Source organism: Pezoporus flaviventris, unplaced genomic scaffold, assembly GCF_033815535.1.
Source record: "Pezoporus flaviventris isolate CSIRO_AGI_PZ_B2104156 unplaced genomic scaffold, CSIRO_AGI_Pfla_v1 ptg000036l, whole genome shotgun sequence".
Lineage (NCBI taxonomy): Eukaryota > Metazoa > Chordata > Aves > Psittaciformes > Psittacidae > Pezoporus > Pezoporus flaviventris.
The window spans coordinates 36,353,625-36,374,418 of NW_026892584.1; the positions used below are offsets into that span (position 1 = coordinate 36,353,625).

Genomic DNA, 20,794 nt, shown 5'->3' on the forward strand with positions numbered 1-20,794 from the left:
GAATAATCTTGTTATCATTAGCAGTCCTTCTTGAGAGTGTACAGGGGATGGACAAAATACTGTAAGACTGGGAAAAAAGTCAAACACAGTATCCAAGAGCAGTTCTCAGAAGGCAAGTGGTAGCCACAAAGAAAATAATCTCTTCTGCATGTACCTGGTGGACACAGCCTTGGGAAATGGCCAGCAGAATAATGCTATGCATTTCCTCACTGGACATTCTGCAGAAGAGACTGGGTAAAGGTCAAAACCCCCTGTTTGGAGGGTCACAAGAGTAACTGGTTGTGGTTTAAGCAAACGCATGGACTAGATTATTTCCTGAGGTCTTTCCAGCTCTGTTCTCTACAATTCTCATGCTCCACAGGGTTAAACAAGTTTGGAAGTCACTGGGGTTTTGAAGCCTTGATTATTTTGTTATTCTCATGAAATGATCATTACTGCAGCTGTTGCTGCAGATGCAGTGACTGACCAAGCTACATTCTCCCTCTAGAGAGGTCTACTCAGTACATGTAAAATTTATCTGGATGATAAAAGATTAACATCGCTTTGAAGTTACTTTATGGTTTCTGACATACACATCAATACCCCTTCAAAATTCTGGAGAGAGTCCATGAAGAGACAGGTCCATTATTTACACAACTGAATTTAAAAATCTTCAAATGACACCACCACTTTTGGAATTTACTTGTTTTACTTAATGGGCCTCTTAACATAAAAGCATTTTTGGCAAGCCCACTAATAGTCACTCAACTAAAGAACTGATTTAAAACAGCTGATTTGCTTTTCACCACCACTGCTGCAACAGTGCAACATTATACTGATGAAGCAGCATACAGGATAATGCACCTCTTTTTTACTCCGGAGTTTAAAACCCTAGTTCTCCAGGTACATCTGCTATCATCATGCAATTGTATTCCCACTGGCCCTTGTTCAGGCCCCTGTAATGGGCTGAAACAGTAAAAATATGGCCAAATAGTTCAGCCTTAGAAATTAAACCAACAGGTGCACAGCAGAAGGGTGATCACAGGGAAAAAAGAGCATTCAATACATAGGAATTTTTATTATCCTGCTTTTCCAGTTGGTGTCAAAGGCTTTTCAGAGCCATGCAGGAAATGAATTTGCTGAATTTTCTTGTGAAGTGGTAGCAGTATATATGAGATACAGGGGAAAGCATACAAAAAAAAAAAAAAAAAGGACAAAATGCGTTTACTATAAACTGTTGAATGGCAAATTCTGGGAACAAGAAGGAGAGAGAATTGAAAATAAAGTTGTAGCAGCTAAGCCATGAAAAGGCGTGAGAACAAGCTGCCAGAAGCTCTTTGCAGCTGTGGTGAGAAGAGCTGGTCGAGTATTTCAGAAAATAGCCGGCAGATTTGCAAGCTGGACCAGAGAAGCATTGCAGCCAGGTCCGTATCTCAGGCTTGCATGATGCAGAAGACCTGCAAATACAGCGAAAGCTGGGCTGCACCTGCTCCTTAGTACGTTAAGGATAAATCACTTGGCTCTTCCCCACTCACCTACCATCACTCCTGCATGACCCAGCTACCACCACCTCCTCCTCCTCCTCCTGCCCGCGTAGCCAGGCTTGCCTACTGCTGGTGAGATACCAAGCACAAAGCAGGGAGCGGACCCTGCCTGCCCCGGGAAACTAAAAACCAAGGGTGACCTCAGGCCGCTGAAGCCGATGCGCACTGGAGGAAGGGCGTCTACGGGACCGTAGGCGTCTCCGTCTCAGCCCCCCCGCCGCGGGGCGGATCCAGGCCCAACCCAGCGCTGGGGCCGGGTCGCCGTCGTTGCCTCCGCCCCCTGGCGGAGCAGCCTGCCGGGTCGATCGAGTCGAGTCGAGTCGAGTCGAGCCGAGCCAGGCACCGCCTGAGCTGGAACTGGTGCTGGTGTCGGTCCTGCTGCCGCGGCCGCGCCCGCCGCTGCTGGGGGAGGCGGTGTCTGCGCCGCGCCCCCGCGCTCCGCCCGCCCCCGGCAGCAGCGGCAGCGGCAGCCTCAGCACCTCCGCCAGTTCGTCCGGCAGCTCCAGCACCATGGACCTCTCCTTCATGGCCGCGCAGGTGCGGGGAAGGGTCGGGTCGGGTTGGGTTGGGTCGGGTTCGGTGTTCTCGGGGCAAGCGGCGGAGCGCGGCGGGTTCTTCTCCGCTCCAAACTTGCGTCGCGCCGCGTGAGGAGGGGTCGGGGGAGAAAGGAAAATACAAGGGGAAAAGGGAGAAAAAAGCAGCTTGAATTGGAGGCGCCGCCGGATCAGAGGCAGGCGGGCCAGCTCCGGGCAGGTCACCTGTTAGCGCTGAGCCGGGCCCGGCAGCTGCCCGGGAGTGCTTACACGACAGGGAGGGGGCAGACAGCGTCTCTCCTTCTTTCGAAGGCAGGCTGCGAATAGACATCGAAGATGCGCTATTTCGGTTCTTCTCCCTTCCATACTGTGTTTGTAGGTGCATTTGTGCTTTTATAAGTTGTCTTTGCTCACAGAATCCGGCTTGGCTGGTACAGAAATACTCTGTTTGCATGAGCAAATTGTTTAAATCACAGCTAAGTTCTAGATTTCAGCCTGAGGCACAATTATGGGTATTGCTATTCAATGTGTTGATGCTTAATATACTGAGAAGTAGGTAATGGCTATAAGCTGCCTTATTCCAAAAATCGTCTTGGTGATTCCAACTGAGTTAGGTTTTTAAACAGACATTGCTGTGCTTCAGAAAAAGTCACACTCACTGAGCATCCATTTCATATTTTTCCGAGGCACAGGTACCTAACTGTATGTGCATAACTGTGTTTTTTCAAGAATGATTTGGATCCAGGTTTGAGCTTATGCCAAAAAATGTCACCCTCTATTTGGAGGTGCAGTAGGGGCCAGGTAGGCCTTTCAGCACTGTTGCTGCCTGAGCACTGACTTGAGCAGGAGGTGGTTGGCTGAAACCAAATCTGATCTGTGCTGTATTGTGCTGTTTCATTAGTGCAATGGCTGTTTTGTCTTGTTCCCTTCCTGAAGTCTACTTCCTAAAGTCAGGCTCTGCCTTTCTGAAGATAGCTGTGGCTGTCCAAGAATCTCTTCCGTTTGGAGGTATTTCTAAGAAGAATATATTTTTAAGGAACTCCATAATGGGGAGGAAGAAAGCATCATTTCTACCAATTTGAGGTTCTCTTGATGACTGGAGTATTCAAAGGCAATTTTGTGTGTGTCTAACCATTTTCATATGGTCCTTCTCAGTAACATCAGTGAGCTCACTGTGCCCATCTCTTGTTCCTTCAGCTCTGAGTTGATGAGGGATGCCCCTGTTCTGCAGAAGTAGAGGAGCAGCACAGTTGCAGGTTTTATCAGCAGTCAGTTTTGTGTGCCAAAGCTGGGACTAGTGCTGCCCTTTCCTTTTCTATGCTTTCCCTTATTCTCGCTGTCCCCTATTCCGTGTATCTTCCATCCTAATTCTGTGCATTGGAAGAGTCACAAAGCTGGGTGCTTTAGTTCTCTCAGAAGTTCCCTGTACAAATATGTCTTACACTTGCTAAGGTTACTAGTGCAACAGTTTACAGTGAATTATGTGGTTTTCTTCCTGGTTCTCTGGGGTTGGTTTATTATTTTCCTTTGTCACAAGCGACAAAGAATAAATATTTTCATGTAATTTTGGTGAATTTTGGGAATCTGCCTTTTCTCAGGTGACACATTTTTTCAGGAAAAGTATTTTTGTTAAAATCTCATAGCAGGAAAGCCTCTCTGTGAAGAGAGGTTTGCCCTCCCCAAAGTGGGTATAGATCTCCTTCCTGTCCCTGAGGCAGAAGGGGCAGAAGCCTTCACTACATTTCCCCTGTCCCCCTCTGGACGCCATCCAGTAGCTTGGGGATAGGGACAGGCTTCAAGAAGAAGGTGCTGTGACGCACAAGCCTTCCTGTGGCTCACTATGCCTTGGGAAGAAAAGATGAATACCTTGGAGCTGTCTCTGCTGTGAAGCCCTTTGGGTGGTGAGGGGAAGGCAGAAGCTCTGGGGATCTCTCCCAGTGGGGCCATGGGGCTTACCAGGTCTGCACAGGACATGTTTCACATGGGTATTTGCATAATTAACCTTTGATGAGCTATAGCAGAGGATTTATTGGGCTCCCCTTCTGCTGAAGGAAATGAGGGTCACTGCGTACAGCTGATGCTATGGTTCTCTCTGTTACTCTGCTGTCACAGGAATCTTGTGGTTTCTTTCTGAACTGGGCAACCCTTTCTGTTCCTGTTGCCACAGTGGTATTTAACCCCCAGAGGCTCACTTCTCTAATTTAACTATTTTCTTCAGCTTTCTTTTTCTTTCTACATATGTCTTTTTTTTTTTTTTTTAAATCCTCTCTGGTGGTGTGGTTCATTGAGATGATCTTCATTAAGGACTATGTGAGAACAGAAGAGAATTATTGGCCTGTGCACCGTGCTCATAACTACTTTTAAAGATGCTCTGCTATCAGTCTTATTAACATCCTCATGACCCGCAGTGGGGATTGTGTTTTATGTGATGAATACCAGCTGCATTAATACTTTATACACGGAAATAGGTAATGCCTAAACTGAGATGCTTAGTGGCATAAAAGCAATGGTTATCTCTCAAGTTAATCTCTCAAGTTAATTTCTGCAAGATACTGTAGACTGTTAATGTTCCTACAAGTTGCTTTTGTGTATTATTCTTATCACACCTTTTCACTGCTCATCATGGACCCAAATTGGATTTGCTAGATGTCTTGTGAGACACCACCATCGTAAATAATCTGTACTTTAGGGCCCCTCTCATGAATGCCCAGAGACAGAAGGTGTGTGTAAATTAGCTTACCACTTTCAGCCTCAGTGATACTGTAGTGTGTTATGGAGGCTTAAAATCTGGCCTCCTCTAAAATGCACGGGGTGAAAGGCCAATTAATGGAAGAGCTAAGTGTCTCTTAAGTAAAATTTTGGTGCAGTTGCTAAAAAGTTCAGTGGTGAGAGTCTGCACATCTGGATAACTGTATTGGTATGTCCACCTCTTTCAGACACCTGAATACAAGGAACCCTGTTTTCTAGAAGCACTGGGTGTAGTGAATAAATATGAATATATTTATATGGTATATTTATATATATGGTATATTATATGTGGTATATTTATATATATATGAAATATTATGTGGTATATTTATACATATGGTATCTGAATAAACCACAGCTTTCAAGCTTTCATATTCAGCACCTCCTTTTGTTTTTAAGATGTCTGTGAGATGGTTTGTGCCTTGGAGGCCCTGAAATCAATTCATATGCCAGCAGAAATATAAATCGAATGTACCTGTGAATGATATATTTATTTGATGCTATAGAAGGGATAATGTTTTACTGATAAAAATTATTGTTGTGGAACAGGAGATTATCAGCTAGTAATGCTAACAAATCCATGCTGCCTAGATACAGCATGAGGGTTTGAATGTGCAGTTTAAGCAACCACATCTGAACATCTCAGCTGTAGTACCTTTATTAGCTATGTCCTGAAGAACAGCTTTTGAGTGTAACAATTAAATCTGTGGTTAAAATAAGCCTTGTTGCATCTGTGAGTTCATCAGTAGTTGGTTGTGCAGGCTTGAGTGCCCTCTGTTCTGCAGGTGGTCTAATTGTTTTTTGTTAAGGTCAGTTGTGATAATAAACATGACTTGCACCTAGTCAGAGCCTATAAACTAGTACTTTGGTTTTGGTTTGTTGTTTTTTTTTTTTCATTTTAAATCCATATTTTAATTAAAGTTATCCTGTACACCCCAAGATGCTATGTCAAGATGTTCAGCTACTGCTGAGCAGTATGACTGGCTCATTTCTGTGTGTTGTTCAGCAGTTTCAGAGTGCTCCTGTAGTCTAGGTAACCTCAGAAACAGCCTCTTATAGGTAGAGACTTTTTTCCCAGTGTAAAAGCCTGGTTTTAGGGAGTGCTGAGGGCTGGGTCAATCTAAGAGCACTCAGTGCTTTTCAGCAGGGGTTAGGGGTTCGCTCTTGGACCTTGAGTGCTGAGCTGCCACCTTCTCTGCTTTTGACATGCTAAAATAAATATGCATTTAACAACTAGCTAAAGCATTTCTAATGCAAAACCCTGTAACAATGAAAATTGCATCTGCATTAATGACAGCAGGGCTGAAACGTGTGTTCAGCTTGAGAAAATAGAAGTGCATAGTGGGGAAAAACAGGGGTGCTAGAGAAGAAAAAAAATGATGTCATGATCTTCAGTATGGTAGAAATCAACATGAGCTGAACAGCACCTGCAGTCATAATGCCAGTTATGTGTTTTTCGAGATTAGTATTGGCAATTCAACTTAAATGATTTCTCCAATTTTTGTTTCATATTGAAAATAAGGAGTGGATTTCTTGACCTTGCAATATTTTTATAGTTGGGTATATCCCCGTACAGTAAATATATTATTTTAATTGTCAGATAAATGATCTTTTACATATAGAAAAGAGAAAAACTGATGAGGGCCTTGGGAGTATGGCCATTTCTGTGGATATATTTTTGGTCTCAGCCATCTACAATTTACATATGATTTATCTCTTGATTCCTTATGTTCAAAAGCTCTTTATAAACAACTGCCAAGGATTTGAAATGCAGTAAGTTGAATTCTCTGTGTTTAATTTCAGTGATTAAAAGTTGTATTTTTGTAATCTTTGGTTTCTGTTGTAGGGTTGATGATGCTTTTTAATTAAAAAAAAACCACAACATGACATGCTTCAGGAGCTAGAAAAATTGAATGAACAAATTTGGTAGAGAAAGCAAAACCATTTAAGTAACAAAGATAGTTTAAATTTGGTCGGTTTTGTGTTCTGTATTATCCTTCTAGGGTTTCAGGTCTGGTCAGCGGCGATTCAGGTTACTCTGACTGTATTGGCACTTTGGTGATTTGGCAGTGGTGATTCAGGTTTGGTGATTGGCACTTTGGTGATTTGGCAGTGGTGATTCAGGTTACTCTGACTGTATTCAGTCACTTTCCCCAAAACAGGGCTGTAGTCCTTGGTAGGTCTTGGAAAAAAAAACCCTTTAGCTAGTTATAACCATGTATAATAAGAAGTCCGAGGCTGCCATACTTCCACGTGTAACATATTATTAAGAACTATGTAACTTCTGGAAAGCGCTGGAAAACAGAGTAAACTGAGTTTATTTAGGACACATTTGACTTTAATACTCATATGTTCCAGAAGATGTGGACTGTCTGTCTTAGCCTGTCTATGTCTATACTGTAAAGCTGGTGTGTGCAGAGGGTGTATTTGGCATTTTTGGGCACCCAACCACCTGAACGCAGCTGCTGTATTTCCAGAATTCCCAGGCATAGGTGCAGTATCCTTTGATTGCTTTTATTGAATTTCTGGATGCTAGAAGATGCACAATTAGGATCCGCTGTGCTCTGCTGTATCAGCACAGAGGAACAAGAGCGCAGGGCAATCCTGCGTCTGTCTTCCCTCTTTTTCTTTATGTATTCTCCATTTCAGGGGTCAGGATGGATTCAAAGCCTTTATTAGCTGTGTGCTCTTTCTACAGCTGGGTAATCTGAAGGTATTAAAACAAAGAGGGTTTAGATTTGTGGTTTTGGCAGTTTATTCTCACTGGCTGAAAACAGAATCCATGCTACATGCTCAACATGAACTTGCATGGGTGCCATGCCTGTGTGCAACATATATGTGCCAAGAAAGCTGAATTCATTGGCTGTCTTCAGAGAGAGACAAACCTTTCAGTACTTGGAGAATCTATGCATAACACAGCTGAATGGAGTGGTCATTTGGAAGCTTTGACATTGCTGGTATAAGCTTAGGGTGGATTCATTCTACTTTCTTTCTTTAAGAAGTGTGATTGCCAAAAAATAAACTCTATGCTAAACCACATGGACCAGGATTTAAAGATTCATGAACCTCTCCTTGTCAAAAACTTCTGGGATTATAATCTAAGATGCAGACAAAACCTCTTTGATCCATAGTATCAAACATTAATAATGTTAGCTCGGAGGATGTAGGCATTCTCTTACATGACCAGATCAGTGCTCGTTTATGTATGGCATAACAAGATACTGACCATTGCTTTGCCAGTTTTGCTTTCTTTCAAAGGTTAAAGTAATTTTCTGTGGCATCATTTGATTCCTTCAGAATGTCTTGACCTATAATAAATATAATCAAAGCATCAGGAAGCTGAGAGAGCAGACCTGAGTTTAACTAAGTGTGTCTCAGATGTTCAAAGTTCAAACTGAAGCCCTGATTTCTTGCTGTGGTATGGCACAGCCACAGGGACCAGCCACATAATCCACATGCTGTGGAACTCCTGTGTGCAGAAATCAGTGGTACCCTCATCCAGGATGTTGCTAGCAGTTGAGATGAGAATAATTACTGGAGAAGTCTTTCTGCTAGCTGCTCAGCACAACTGCATTAGTTTTTTATTAGTGAGGGGAACACAAGGAATCCCTGCACTTTCCTTATCACTGCAGTAACACTGCAGACTGTGTTTCCAGGTCTTGTACAGCAGAAATGTCAGTTCCAGCAAAGCTTTTGAAAATTCTGTGGAGATTTGGGGACACTGGTTTTATAAGGTGTTGATAGTGCTTTTTGGAGGAGGCTGTTGTTCTAGGATTGTGCTTGTAATTGCTGTCAAAAATGATAAAAGCAGTGATTCCAATCCAGCAAAACAAAACACTGCACTTAGAACAAGTGTTTATTGTTCTGGTAACATCAGCAGGTCTGCTCTTTTGCTTAAAATGAAGTATCTCAAAGTCTGGTGCAGATGGGGTGAGAATGTGTTGGAATTCATAGGAAAATGTCCTAGAAGAGCAAGAGGAAGCCTACTAGGTCATACTATTAATACAGAGAAGGCCGAGATGTGTGTTTTGGACTGATTTGTTTTCCACCAATTAATAGCATGACCAGTTTCTCATAGGAGCTACTGAATGTTAGAAGTATGTGATAGAAGGAGGGTGGTAGGGAAGGGAGAGTAGGTGTGGCTCAGGTGCTGCCTAGCAGAGTATTTGTGCAGTCTGGTTTTTGTAGCCTTGCCCAGGGAGGTTTAGAAAATACTGGAAATAAGTTCTTTTGTGTGATGATTAACTGTGAGACTAATTCTGTGAAGTCAGGTCTCACGTGTTTCTCTTTTTGAATGTGGAAAAGAGGTTTGTAAGATGACTATGGATGAACACATTCATAATCACTTTACAAAGACAGTGGGAGCCTTTCACAACACAGTTGATGGCAGCAACAGCTGCAGTCCTGTTGTACACAGAAAATAGCTACAGGTGGCAGGTAGGAGGAATGGAGACTGAAGAAGCACTACATTCATGCCAAACATTGCTCGTGTTTGGGTGCCTGGTATTTCTTGAGGAGTGAGAGCCCAGCTGTCATACCCTGAGCAGTAATGTGCTTGGCAGACTTGGTGAGAACTGTTTTTCTGGGCAGCATCTGTTTAAGCCAGTGGTATTGGGTCCTCAGAATCCATAGGCTAGAAAATATAGACTGGTTATAGATTTTTATTTTTTTTTTAAAAGCTGTTTTTGGCTAGTGTAGGCTGAATGTCTCAATTCATTGATGAGCTCAAACATGCAGGTTGAGATTCTGTTTTGTGTTTTGCTGGAAGTGGGGTGGATGCTGGCCATTAGGAAGCTAGTGTCGCCACCTTCATAAACTTATTCCCATACTGGGAAAAAGGCAAAGAAACCTCCAAATTTTTCCAAGGGTTGCATGTGATTTAGTAAAGCAGTGTGGTGCTTTGGGGACCATTGGTATATCATCAAATTAAATCATTGATCAAAGAAAATATTAAAGCATTCAAATGAAGTGCAATGATGTGGAAAGTGGAACACTAGAACAGCAACCAAAGTAAACTCAGCAGTGACCAGCTCTGTGTCACTTCTCTATCTGTCTGCTGGGACTTAACTTCCCTTGAAGATATTTTCTGTTATGAATGGCACTGTCTGCCTAAGCCAGTGAGGTCTGTTGGAGTCCTCTGTTGTTTCCACATACTTCTTGGTTTGAGTGTTAATCCCTTCCACTGTTAACAGGGGTGATGAGTTTTAAAGGCATCTTTTGAAATAGTGATGGTTCTCTTTTTTTCAGTGGATAATATGCTCAGGTGTGAAAGTTCTTGAAAACTGGTTGTAAACTGCTGATAGCAGTGTCCTCCATCAGTGGCTCAATCTACATCTCCTGCCAGTGGATATGTCAGGAGTTGCTCCATTTCCATGGAGTAGCATGGGAGCCTTTGGCAAACATGGTGCTGACACTGCATATGCAAGTTGTTAGCGCGTCAGAACAAAAAGTCAGAATGAAATGTCTGAGCTTTATTCTGAAGCTGCTGAGCGGCCAGGTGTGCTCTCCTGTCCCCTCTGGTACTGAAGTACAATACCTGTCCCTACACTGAGCACTGGAGGAAAACCCACGGCCAGTTGTGATGCCAAGACCAGGAGTGTTGAACACTTACTGAATGCACTTTCGGAAGGATTACAGGGAGCAGAGCCAACAGAGGGTGGAAGATCTCTCCCTGCAAAGATGACCACATGGTGCATACATGGCAGCCAGCACTGCTGCTGTGAGCAGCAGTCACTACGCACTCTTTCACTCGCCGGCTTGCACACCCACATGATGTTTTCAGGTCTGTCTCACAGTACTGGCTGTTTGAAATGACACCAACTCTTAGACTGAATCTTCTGAAAGCTGAATTCCAGCTCCTTGTAGCTGCCAGAACCATAACCTGCCAAGCAGCAGCTAATTAGAAAACATTAATGTCACAATGGCTTCAGAAGAGCTCAGAGCCTTTTTGCAGCAGGCTGTTGGATCATAGAATAATAGAATAGTTAGGGTTGGAAAGGACCTTAAGATCATCTAGTTCCAACCCCCCTGCCATGGGCAGGGACACCTCACACTAAACCGTATCACCCAAGGCCATATTCCTTTTGTTTTGCAAAGTGATTATCTCCACTTTGGAAATGTTTAAAAAAATTATTTAGAAAAGCTTTTAACCTCATCTGGTTCTGTTTGTTGTAATTTTGCTTTCAATTTTTAGTGAAGGGAGAGCAGTCTAGGACTGACCTGCGCCTGGTTAAAACAAAACCAGTCTTCCAAACAAAACTTGACTTCTGCTGTGGCTTTTTTTTTCTCCTGCCAAAACAACTGGATGAGTATTTGCAAAAAGGGGAGAAGATGTGCTGAATTCTGTGACTGATAAAGCTACCAACCCCACAGAGTCGCTGTATAGAAGGAGAAAGGACAGCCATGTCTCTTTGACTGATGCATAGAGGTGTTGAGGTGTATATCTGGAGAAAAAAAGTAACAGTCAAACTGGTGAGGAAGCAAATATATTAAAATATAAAGTTTTGAAATTCTGTAAGTGCGGTGATCACACTTAAATTATCTCAGCTCTTAATTTAAATGTGTGCTTAAGGTATGTGACTAATTCTCTCAATGACACCTCTGTTTAAATGAAGTATATAATTAAGTGCATTGATAATCTGCAGTAAGTAGCAAAGCATTTGAGTTCCACTCAAAATAAATTGAGTTAGTCCTTTAATCTTTCTGCCTTACCTTAGATGTACCATGTAAGTTTTTATGGGCCTTTCTCAGAGGTTTTCTCCCAGCTTTTCTGGTGTATGCATGTCTGAAATGTTTTCCTTCCAACTTGGGCGTGCAGTCCAGTGTCAGTATCTTCTTCCTATGGCTCTCATATCCAACACCTTTACCTTCTGTAAATTATTTCAGATGCTATAGTTGCACCAGCTGAAGTCCAGATCTCACGGAGATGTAAGCTGAGATCTGGAAGATGGGAGCCAAAGAGTAAGTGTTTCTTCTGTTCATGGACAGGAAGTGCAATTGGAACAGAGCAGCAAACTAAAATACTACAGTCCCTGAAAGTGTAAGCGATGTGGCAGGAACTTTCTCAGTTGTATTACTAAACACAGAAGTGTGTTAGTATGTTTGCATAGTCTTTACTGGGCTGCAGGTTAGTGAAAGTTGAGCAGAGTTAGATGTAGGATCTCAACCCCTAGGAATGGAAATGTTACCCCTCTGCTCTGTGGTTTTGTTGGTCTCCAGTTGGAGGAGAGCAGTGTATAATTTCATTGTGAAGGGTTCTGAATTCTCTTTAGATGCTAAGCCCAGCAGTCACTTCAGAGAAAAATACTGAAAATGCACTCCTCCCTCTTTGTCTGTCCTGCAATATCTTTCCCTCCACAGCTTTGGAGGAAAACTTTTATCAAATCTGTGGTTATTAACATTAAGGCACAGCAATTTATTATCGTTCTGTTAAGAGGTTTCAGCCTGTGAAATGTTTCATTCTGTGTTGGTCTCTGAGCATCTGATTGAGTGTGATGCAAAACAGTGCAGATGGGCAAGGCAGTGAAATCCTGCACTGATTTGTTGTTGGGGTGGCAGATGTTTTATTCTCCTGGTGCGTTCTCTGGCATTTCCCACAGACATGAAGCAGAATCAGAAGAAACTGAATTGCTCTGCTATCTCTCCCTTGTTCTCTGGGTTATTTTTGCAACCCATTTCTCATGTAATCTTTTGAAGTGTGAGAAGAGGCATGCATCTCCTGACTTCTCTTACAGCTGTGCTTTATACTTTCACAGGTAACCTTTGTTAGACAGCCAGCTGTAATTGTCAGCATGAGTGGTTTCCATGGTGCATCTCTTTCTTATCACTTTAGGGTATTTAATACTCTTGACAGTGCTTTAATGGTAAGCGTTTGGATGACTGTATAAACAATCCTGCCTCTAAAACGTTTGTCTCCTGACCTCTGGTCTGCGCAGTACATAGCTGGCAGAAGAGGAGGGCATGGAGAAGGCAAAAGATGACATGCTGATGTAAACTGCTGTCTAGGCTGCCATGATACCAACCCCTTGCTGGCCCTTAAAGCCTTCAGGTGCCAGCATATGCCCCTGGGAATGCTGAGAAAGTGAAGGGAAATTGGAGGCAGTTAGCAAAGGTAGTTTTGGCCAGATTCTGGTGTCTTCCTCAAGCATGCAGCATGGTATGATTTGGGTTGATGCAGGGAATGCTGGCCAGCTCCTGGGAGCCAGCTTATCATTTCTAAAATTGTTGTCTTTGGAAATGGTAAATCTAACAGTTATTAGAAGTCTTAAATTCAGTTCTAGAGAAGAATAAATGGAATTAGGAGGGTCTCTTCTGAAATGAAAGTTGGTCTTGTCTTGCCAACTGATCTTTGCCATTAGAAAACTGATCATGGTTTTACTCAGTAAGTTTACTCTTGCTTAGGCAAGAGTAATTTCATCAATACAAACAGGTTCAATGCTTTTTTAGTGTTAGCTTTTGTAATTAAAAATAAGCATCCATGCCTTCTATAGCACATAGGCTATGAGGGTAACTCAACTGGATTCTACCACATCCATGGTATCTCTTTTTTACAGAAATATCTAGCATTTAGGTATGTGTGCATCTCCATGCTTACTCTAGAGATATCTGGGCCCCTAGAACATTAACAGTTAGGCATATGTTGTCATTTTGGTGAGAAATTACACACCTTGCACCCAAACACTGTCATCATCTATGGTGCCTGCACTCAGTCTGCAGGATGGTGGCATGACCAGAGAGGAGAGGGATTGTAACAGCAAGCTGCTGCATGTCTGGACTGGGCAAGCATAGGTGTGTATGCTCGGAGCGGCAGCCAAAGAGAAAATGGCTGTGTCTGTCACCTATGGGTGGCTTCTGCTGTGTTTCAGGGGTTTTGTCTAACTACTACATCTAGCAGTGACTTACTGCCTATATATTTTTATTGTTATTGTTATTTTTATCTATGGTGTAATTTCTTTCAAAATGAATCTTGCAGCCTGAGAGCTCTTACTGAAGTTTGGAAGACTGGGACTGTCAGACTCTGTACCATCTCAGTAAAGCTTGGCCAGCTCTCAGAACAGGGTGTGCTATTCCCAAGAAAATAGGCAGCATCATTGAGTGCTGATTTTGACAGAAAACCCAGCACCAGTTTAAGAATAATACAGCTCATGTATAACTCTGCCTGAGGATCATACTATGTTCCTGTCTGTCCTAGCAGCCATTCTGTTCACTGCCTGGCTTGCAGGAGGAGCAGAGTGGTGACAACAGACAAGATGCTGCAGCTGTCACACATATTTACAGCTTCTTGGTCACTGGCATGAGAATAAATGCAATGTTCATGCTGTTGCATGGTTAGCATTTTATTTTTAGAATCAGTCACTTGAAAAATATCAAGGCACAAGTAAAATAGCTCTGTCAGCACTTCCTGTGTGATTTGGAATCTAGTGCTTGACTTGAGGGTTCCCCCACTTCTGTTCATTTAATAGAAGAGAGAAGGTAAGGACCACATCCTTAGCAGATAAAAGCACGTTTCTTCTCTGGGTGAAGTTGTACCAAGATGGGATGGAGCTCTCCAAATGCAGGAACATACTGAATCTTGTCTTCTGATGCCATTTTTGTTCCCTGATTTTGTTACTGGCAATGAGTAATTATCTTACATGTAAGCAAGTGATATTTCCTGTAAAAAAGGCTGAGTGAATTCATAGTTGAGCAAATGTTTAAAGAAGCAACAATTACAGGCTGCTTTCCTGTCTTCTTGAAAACACTGAGAAGAAAAAAACCAAACCTATTTTTCTCTTTGATAGCCAAAAAAACAAATGCTTGAGCTCTTCTCTCCCAGCACTGCATTCTCAGAAATGTGAGCATGAAAATGGTTGTATTTAGTCACTAAATCTTTATTAAAGTAAAACAGTGTCTGACAGTAGGCCACTTGTAAACAAAGCAGTAAGTCAGGAAAGTTAACAGGAATAATCTGCGGTCTGCTTTTGGGGGTGAAGTGGGACAATCCCAGATAAACAGGAAGGAAAGCCCAAATAACCTACGTAGGCACAGTATTGGGGGCCAAGGATGTTGCACTCTGTTTTTCCTTCTGTATCTGCTTTCCTTCTCCTCAGAGCTATGGAGGGGATCACACAGGAAGAGCCTCTCACTATTTTTGGCTTGGAGATGAGAGCAATCATCCCTTGTGTGACCAATCTACTATGCTCAGTCTTATCATTGGTAATTGCCCTTTAGCAGCTGTCTCTCAGAGATGTACTCTGGTGCAGTGGCTGATACAAAGGGAAACTGTATTCAGGCTGATTTTCAGTCAGTGTTCCTAACTGGGACTTGCCGGTCACGTAGGATGTCACCTATTGGTCTGTTTCTGAAGTATATGGGAAACAGCATGTGTGCTTATAAACTTAATGTGGATGGTGTTTTTAGGGACATGACCTTAGAGCTGCAATGAAACATTTAGGCTCCTTTGTCTCATCTCATTATGGAAGGCTTTGAATCTGGTCCTGCCATCTTGTTTTAATGTGGTGATGCATCCTTGCATCTAATTCCCAAATGATAGCAGCACGTGGCAATGCTTGAGTATCTCTGTCACCATTTGACCCTCCTCTGCCACATCTCTGTGTGATGGTACTGTTTCTCTCCTGTCCACTGCACCAGCTAGTACCAAGTAAGTTGGGTGTTTGTCTCTTAAAACAGCTGAGCGATGTATTTGTTCAGTAACTTATGTCCTATGTGCATGTTATGTACAGGATCCTGTACATGAATGTGTACCTCCTGATGTTGTTCCCACTGGTCCATCAGTAGCAGAGCTCTGCATTTCCCTGGAGGCACCAGACTGTAGCTTCCAGAACAGCAGTCTGCCTGTTTGGGCTTTTTTTATCTCCCACTCACATTTTTCCTCCTAATTATAAAAGCATATATAATCATAAAGCAGACTTGCTTTTCTGAGTCTGGTGATTGCTGGAACCAGAGCTTCAGGGAATTCATCTTTCAAATGTGCTACCATGCCGTGGTTTAAACCAAACCAGACAACTTGTTCACTCACTTCCCCTCCCTTCTTGCCCTCCCCCTACTCCTGGAGGGATGGAGAGTCAAAAAGAATGGAACTCCCACGGGTTGAGATAAAAACAGTTTAGTAACTAAGGTATAACACAAATCACTACTGCTACCACCAATAATAATAATGATAAAGGAAATAACAAGGGAAGAGAATACGACATCTCACCACCAGCCAACCGGTAACTCGCCCTCCCCAGCCCGACCAAGCACCGACCGATACCTCCTCCAACCCCGCAGTCTCGCAGCACTTCCGGGTAACTCCCAGTTACCTCCTGGGCATGACGTGCTGTGGTATGGAATACCTCTTTGGCTAGCTTTGGTCAGGTGTCCTGTCTCTGCTTCCTCCTGGCTTCCCCTCCTCCCTGGCAGAGCATGAGGCTCACAAAGTCCTTGGCCAAACCAAAACATCCTTGTTATCAGCTCTGTTCCCAAGCCGAAAGTCAAAACCCTGCACTGCACCAGCTACCAAGGAGGAGAAAAATGACTGCTACTGCTGAGCCCATTTTTGCTCTAGGAACATTCATTTTGCACAAAATGTAGGCTACCTTTACTTTTGTGGGTCCAAATTCAACTGCAGGCTGTGCACTGGGTTTATGTTACGGTAACCATCAGCAAAACCCTGAATCCTCCAGAATTCGATGGTTTTGGTTTTTGTTTCACAGAAGCTGCACAGATAGCCTCTGTCGTGGTTTAAACCCTAGCCAGACAGCTTGTTCGCTCGCTCCCAGTGAGTGGTGCTGGGCTGAGAGCAATCGAGCCCCCCCCCCCCCCCAGGGCTCTCCCCTTCCCCGCTCCCGGAGGGATGGGGAGGAGGATCGAAAGAGTGCAACTCCCACGGGTTGAGACAAGAACAGTCCAGCAACCAATGTACAACACAAATCACCACTGCTACCACCAACGACAACAATGATGAGAGAAAATAACAAGGGAAGAGAATACAATACCACTCGCCAAGAGACGAGTCTGACCCAGAAGCCCTTGTCCTTCCAGGTAACTCCCAGTTACCCCCCACCCAGGGCATGACATGCTGTGGTATGGAATACCTCTTTGGCTAGCCTGGGTCAGACATCCCATCTCTGCTTCCCCACAGCTTCCCCTCCTCCCTGGCAGAGCATGAGCCTCACAAAGTCCTTGGTCAGGGTAAACATCACTTAGCAACAACCGAAAACATCGGTATCACCAGCGCTGTTTCCAGGCTGGAAGTCAAAACACAGCACTGCACCAGCTACCAAGGAGAAACATGACTGCTACTGCTGAACCCAGGACATTATCCACCCCTTATTCCATACCATTCATGTCATGCTCAGATCCCACATTTTCAATACACCATCACTCTCCCATATATATACATCCATATACACACAGACCAAGAGAAAGAGATCATTTTCTTAGTGCCTGGACCAATCCCTATAATGCTGCTGAGTCCATTCGGTCCATGATGTCAGGTTCCATCTCTTGTAACAAATCTTTCAGGGCAGGAAAGGCTGTGTGCAGTACTGGATCATTGCCTACTGATGCTGGTCGTTCCTTTACTGCGGAACTCATCTGGTTCTATCAAAGTTCATTATCTGTTGGGATGATGGTTGGAGGGAAGTCAGGGCTAGTCGCTGGTGACCTGGAGACATCTACTTGATGGGATAAAAAAGTATTACACAGCAGGCAACAGCATACAATTAAGTTCATTGGCTGTTTTCCCCTAAAATCAAATTCCCTTGAGGTATACATCGGACTTCCCCATCTTCCCGCATCACCCACCAAGTATATCCAGGTCCCTGAGCAAAAGCAATCCCACGAGTGGGTTTGCCTTTACCTGAAGCAGGAATAACCCAGACTGTCTTCCCCAGCAAATTCTTCATATGCACCACGGGAACTTTGTCCCCCTCTACAATATGTAAAAGTTCTGACTGGGCTGGGCCAGCCCTGTTGGCAGATCCTCTGGTGTTGACCAACCAGGTGGCCTTTGGTAAGTGTGTATCCCAATGCTTGAAAGTTCCCCCACCCATTGCTCTCAGTGTAGGTTTTAACAGCCCATTGTACCGTTCGATTTTCCCAGAGGCTGGTGCATGGTAGGCGATGTGATATACCCACTCAATGCCATGCTCTTTGGCCCAAATATCTATAAGGTTATTCTGGAAATGAGTCCCATTGTCTGACTCAATTCTCTCTGGGGTGCCGTGTCGCCACAAAATCTGTTTCTCAAGGCCCAGGATAGTGTTCCAGGCAGTGGCATGGGGCACAGCATATGTTTCCAGCCACCCGGTGGTTGCTTCCACCATGGTAAGCACATGGCGCTTGCTTGGCGGGTTGGTGGCAGTGTGATATAGTCAGTCTGCCAGGCCTCCCCATATTTATACTTCAACCATCGTCCTCCATACCAAAGAGGCTTTAACCGCTTGGCTTGTTTAATTGCAGCACATGTTTCACACTCATGAATAACCTGGGCAATAGTGTCCATTATTAAGTCCACCCCTCGATCACGGGCCCATCTATATGTTGCATCTCTGCCCTGATGGCCTGAAGTGTCATGGGCCCACCGGGCCAAAAATAATTCACCTTTATGTTGCCAATCTAAGTCCATCTGAGCCACTTCAATCTTAGCCGCTTTATCCACTTGTTGGTTGTTCTGGTGTTCCTCAGTGGCCCGACTCTTGGGTACATGGGCATCTACATGGCGTACCTTCACCACCAGGTTCTGCTCCTGGGCAGCAATATCTTTCCACAGTGCAGCAGCCCAGATGGGTTTACCTCTGCGTTGCCAGTTGCTCTGCTTCCATTGCTTCAACCACCCCCACAGGGCATTTGCCACCATCCATGAGTCAGTATAGAGATAAAGTACTGGCCACTTTTCTCGTTCAGCAATGTCCAGGGCCAGCTGGATGGCTTTCACCTCGGCAAATTGACTCGATTCACCCTCTCCTTCAGCAGTTTCTGCAACTTGTCGTCCAGGACTCCATACAGCTGCCTTCCATCTCCAATGCTTTCCCACAATACGGCAGGACCCATCAGTAAACAAGGCATACTGCTTTTCACTTTCTCACAGTTTATTATATGGTGGGGCCTCTTCAGCACGCATCAGCTCCTCCTCTGGTGACATTCCGAAATCTTTGCCCTCTGGCCAGTCCATGATGACTTCTAGAATGCCTGGACGACTGGGATTTCCTATTCGAGTTCGTTGTGTAATTAGTGCAGCCCATTTACTCCATGTAGCATCAGTTGCATGATGTGTAGAGGAGACCCAGCCTTTGAACATCCAGCCCAGCACGGGCAACCGGGGTGCCAGAAGGAGCTGTGCTTCAGTGCCAATCACTTCCGAAGCAGCTCAAACCCCTTCATAGGCTGCCAGTATCTCTTTCTCAGTTGGGGTATAGCTGGCCTCAGATCCTTTGTATCCCCGACTCCAAAAGCCGAGGGGTCGACCTCGAGTCTCCCCTGGAGCTTTCTGCCAGAGGCTCCAGGTAGGACCGTTCTCCCCAGCTGCAGTGTACAGCACATTTTTTACATCTGGCCCGGTCCGGACTGGTCCAAGGGCTACTGCATGAACTATCTCGCGTTTAATTTGCTCAAAGGCTTGTTGCTGCTCAGGGCCCCATTTAAAATCATTCTTCTTCCGGGTCACATGATAGAGAGGGCTTACAATCAAACTGCAATTTGGGATGTGCATTCTCCAGAACCCCACAGCACCCAAGAAAGCTTGTGTTTCTTTCTTATTAGTTGGAGGAGACATTGCTGTTATCTTGTTGATCACATCTGTGTGGATCTGTCTACGTCCATCTTGCCATTTTATTCCCAAAAATTGAATCTCCTGTGCAGGTCCCTTAACCTTACTCCATTTTATGGCAAAACCAGTTTTCAGCAGGATTTGGATTATTTTCTTCCCTTTCTCAAAGACTACTTCCGCTGTATCGCCCCACACAATAATGTCATCAATGTATTGCAGGTGTTCTGGAGCTTGCCCCTGTTCCAGCGCAGTCTGGATCAGTCCATGGCAAATGGTAGGGCTGTGTTTCCACCCCTGGGGCAGTCGGTTCCAAGTGAGCTGGACACCCCTCCAAGTAAAAAAGCAAACTGTGGCCTGCACTCTGCTGCCAAAGGAATTGAGAAAAATGCATTGGCAATATCAATTGTGGCATACCACTTGGCTGCCTTTGACTCTAGTTCATACTGAAGTTCTAGCATGTCCGGTACGGCCGCACTCAGTGGTGGTGTGACTTCATTCAGGCCACGATAGTCTACTGTTAGTCTCCATTAGACTTTCACACTGGCCATATGGGGCTGTTAAAGGGTGAGCGGGTCCTGCTGATCACCCCCTGACTCTCCAGTCTACGGATCAGCTGATGGATGGGAATCAGGGAGTCTTGGTTGGTGCGATATTGCCGCCGGTGCACTGTTGTGGTCACAATTGGCACTTGTTGTTCTTCGACTTTCAGCAACCCCACAACAGAAGGATCCTCTGAGAGACCAGGCAAGGTGGACAGCTGCTCAATTTCCTCAGTCTCCAAAGCAGCAATACCAAAAGCCCATCGGCACCCTTTTGGGTCTTTGAAGTACCCTCTCTTGAGGTAGTCTATGCCGAGGATGCATGGAGCCTCTGGACCAGTCACAATAGGGTGCTTTTGCCATTCCCTCCCAGTCAGGCTGATTTCAGCCTCCAGCACAGTCAACTCTTGGGATCCTCCTGTCACTCCAGAAATATAGATGGGTTCTACCCCTTGACAGCTTGATGGCATCAGGGTACACTGTGCACCGGTATCTACTAGAGCCTTATACTTCTGTGGGACTGATGTGCCAGGCCATCTGATCCACACAGTCCAGTAAATCCGATTGTCCCCTACCTCCACCTGGCTGGAGGCAGGGCCCCTCTAATGGTCATCACAGCATTGGACACTTAAGTCGTGGTAAAATGGATTATTCTTTGTTATCGCAGGAGCTGGAGTAAAATCAGCTCTTCCACTAATCTGG

General features: G+C 44.4%; 1 protein-coding gene across 1 annotated transcript in view; it reads left to right on the plus strand.

The window, feature by feature from the left end:
- The first annotated feature begins 1,887 nt into the window (after positions 1-1,887).
- CUNH14orf132 (chromosome unknown C14orf132 homolog) overlaps positions 1,888-20,794 on the plus strand; it is a 39,383-nt gene continuing 20,476 nt past the window's right edge. The window contains exon 1 of the mRNA XM_061463921.1: positions 1,888-2,060. Within this exon, the coding sequence (XP_061319905.1) occupies positions 2,034-2,060 (27 nt within the window). The 5' untranslated portion in view covers positions 1,888-2,033. The remainder of the gene's footprint in view (positions 2,061-20,794) is intronic.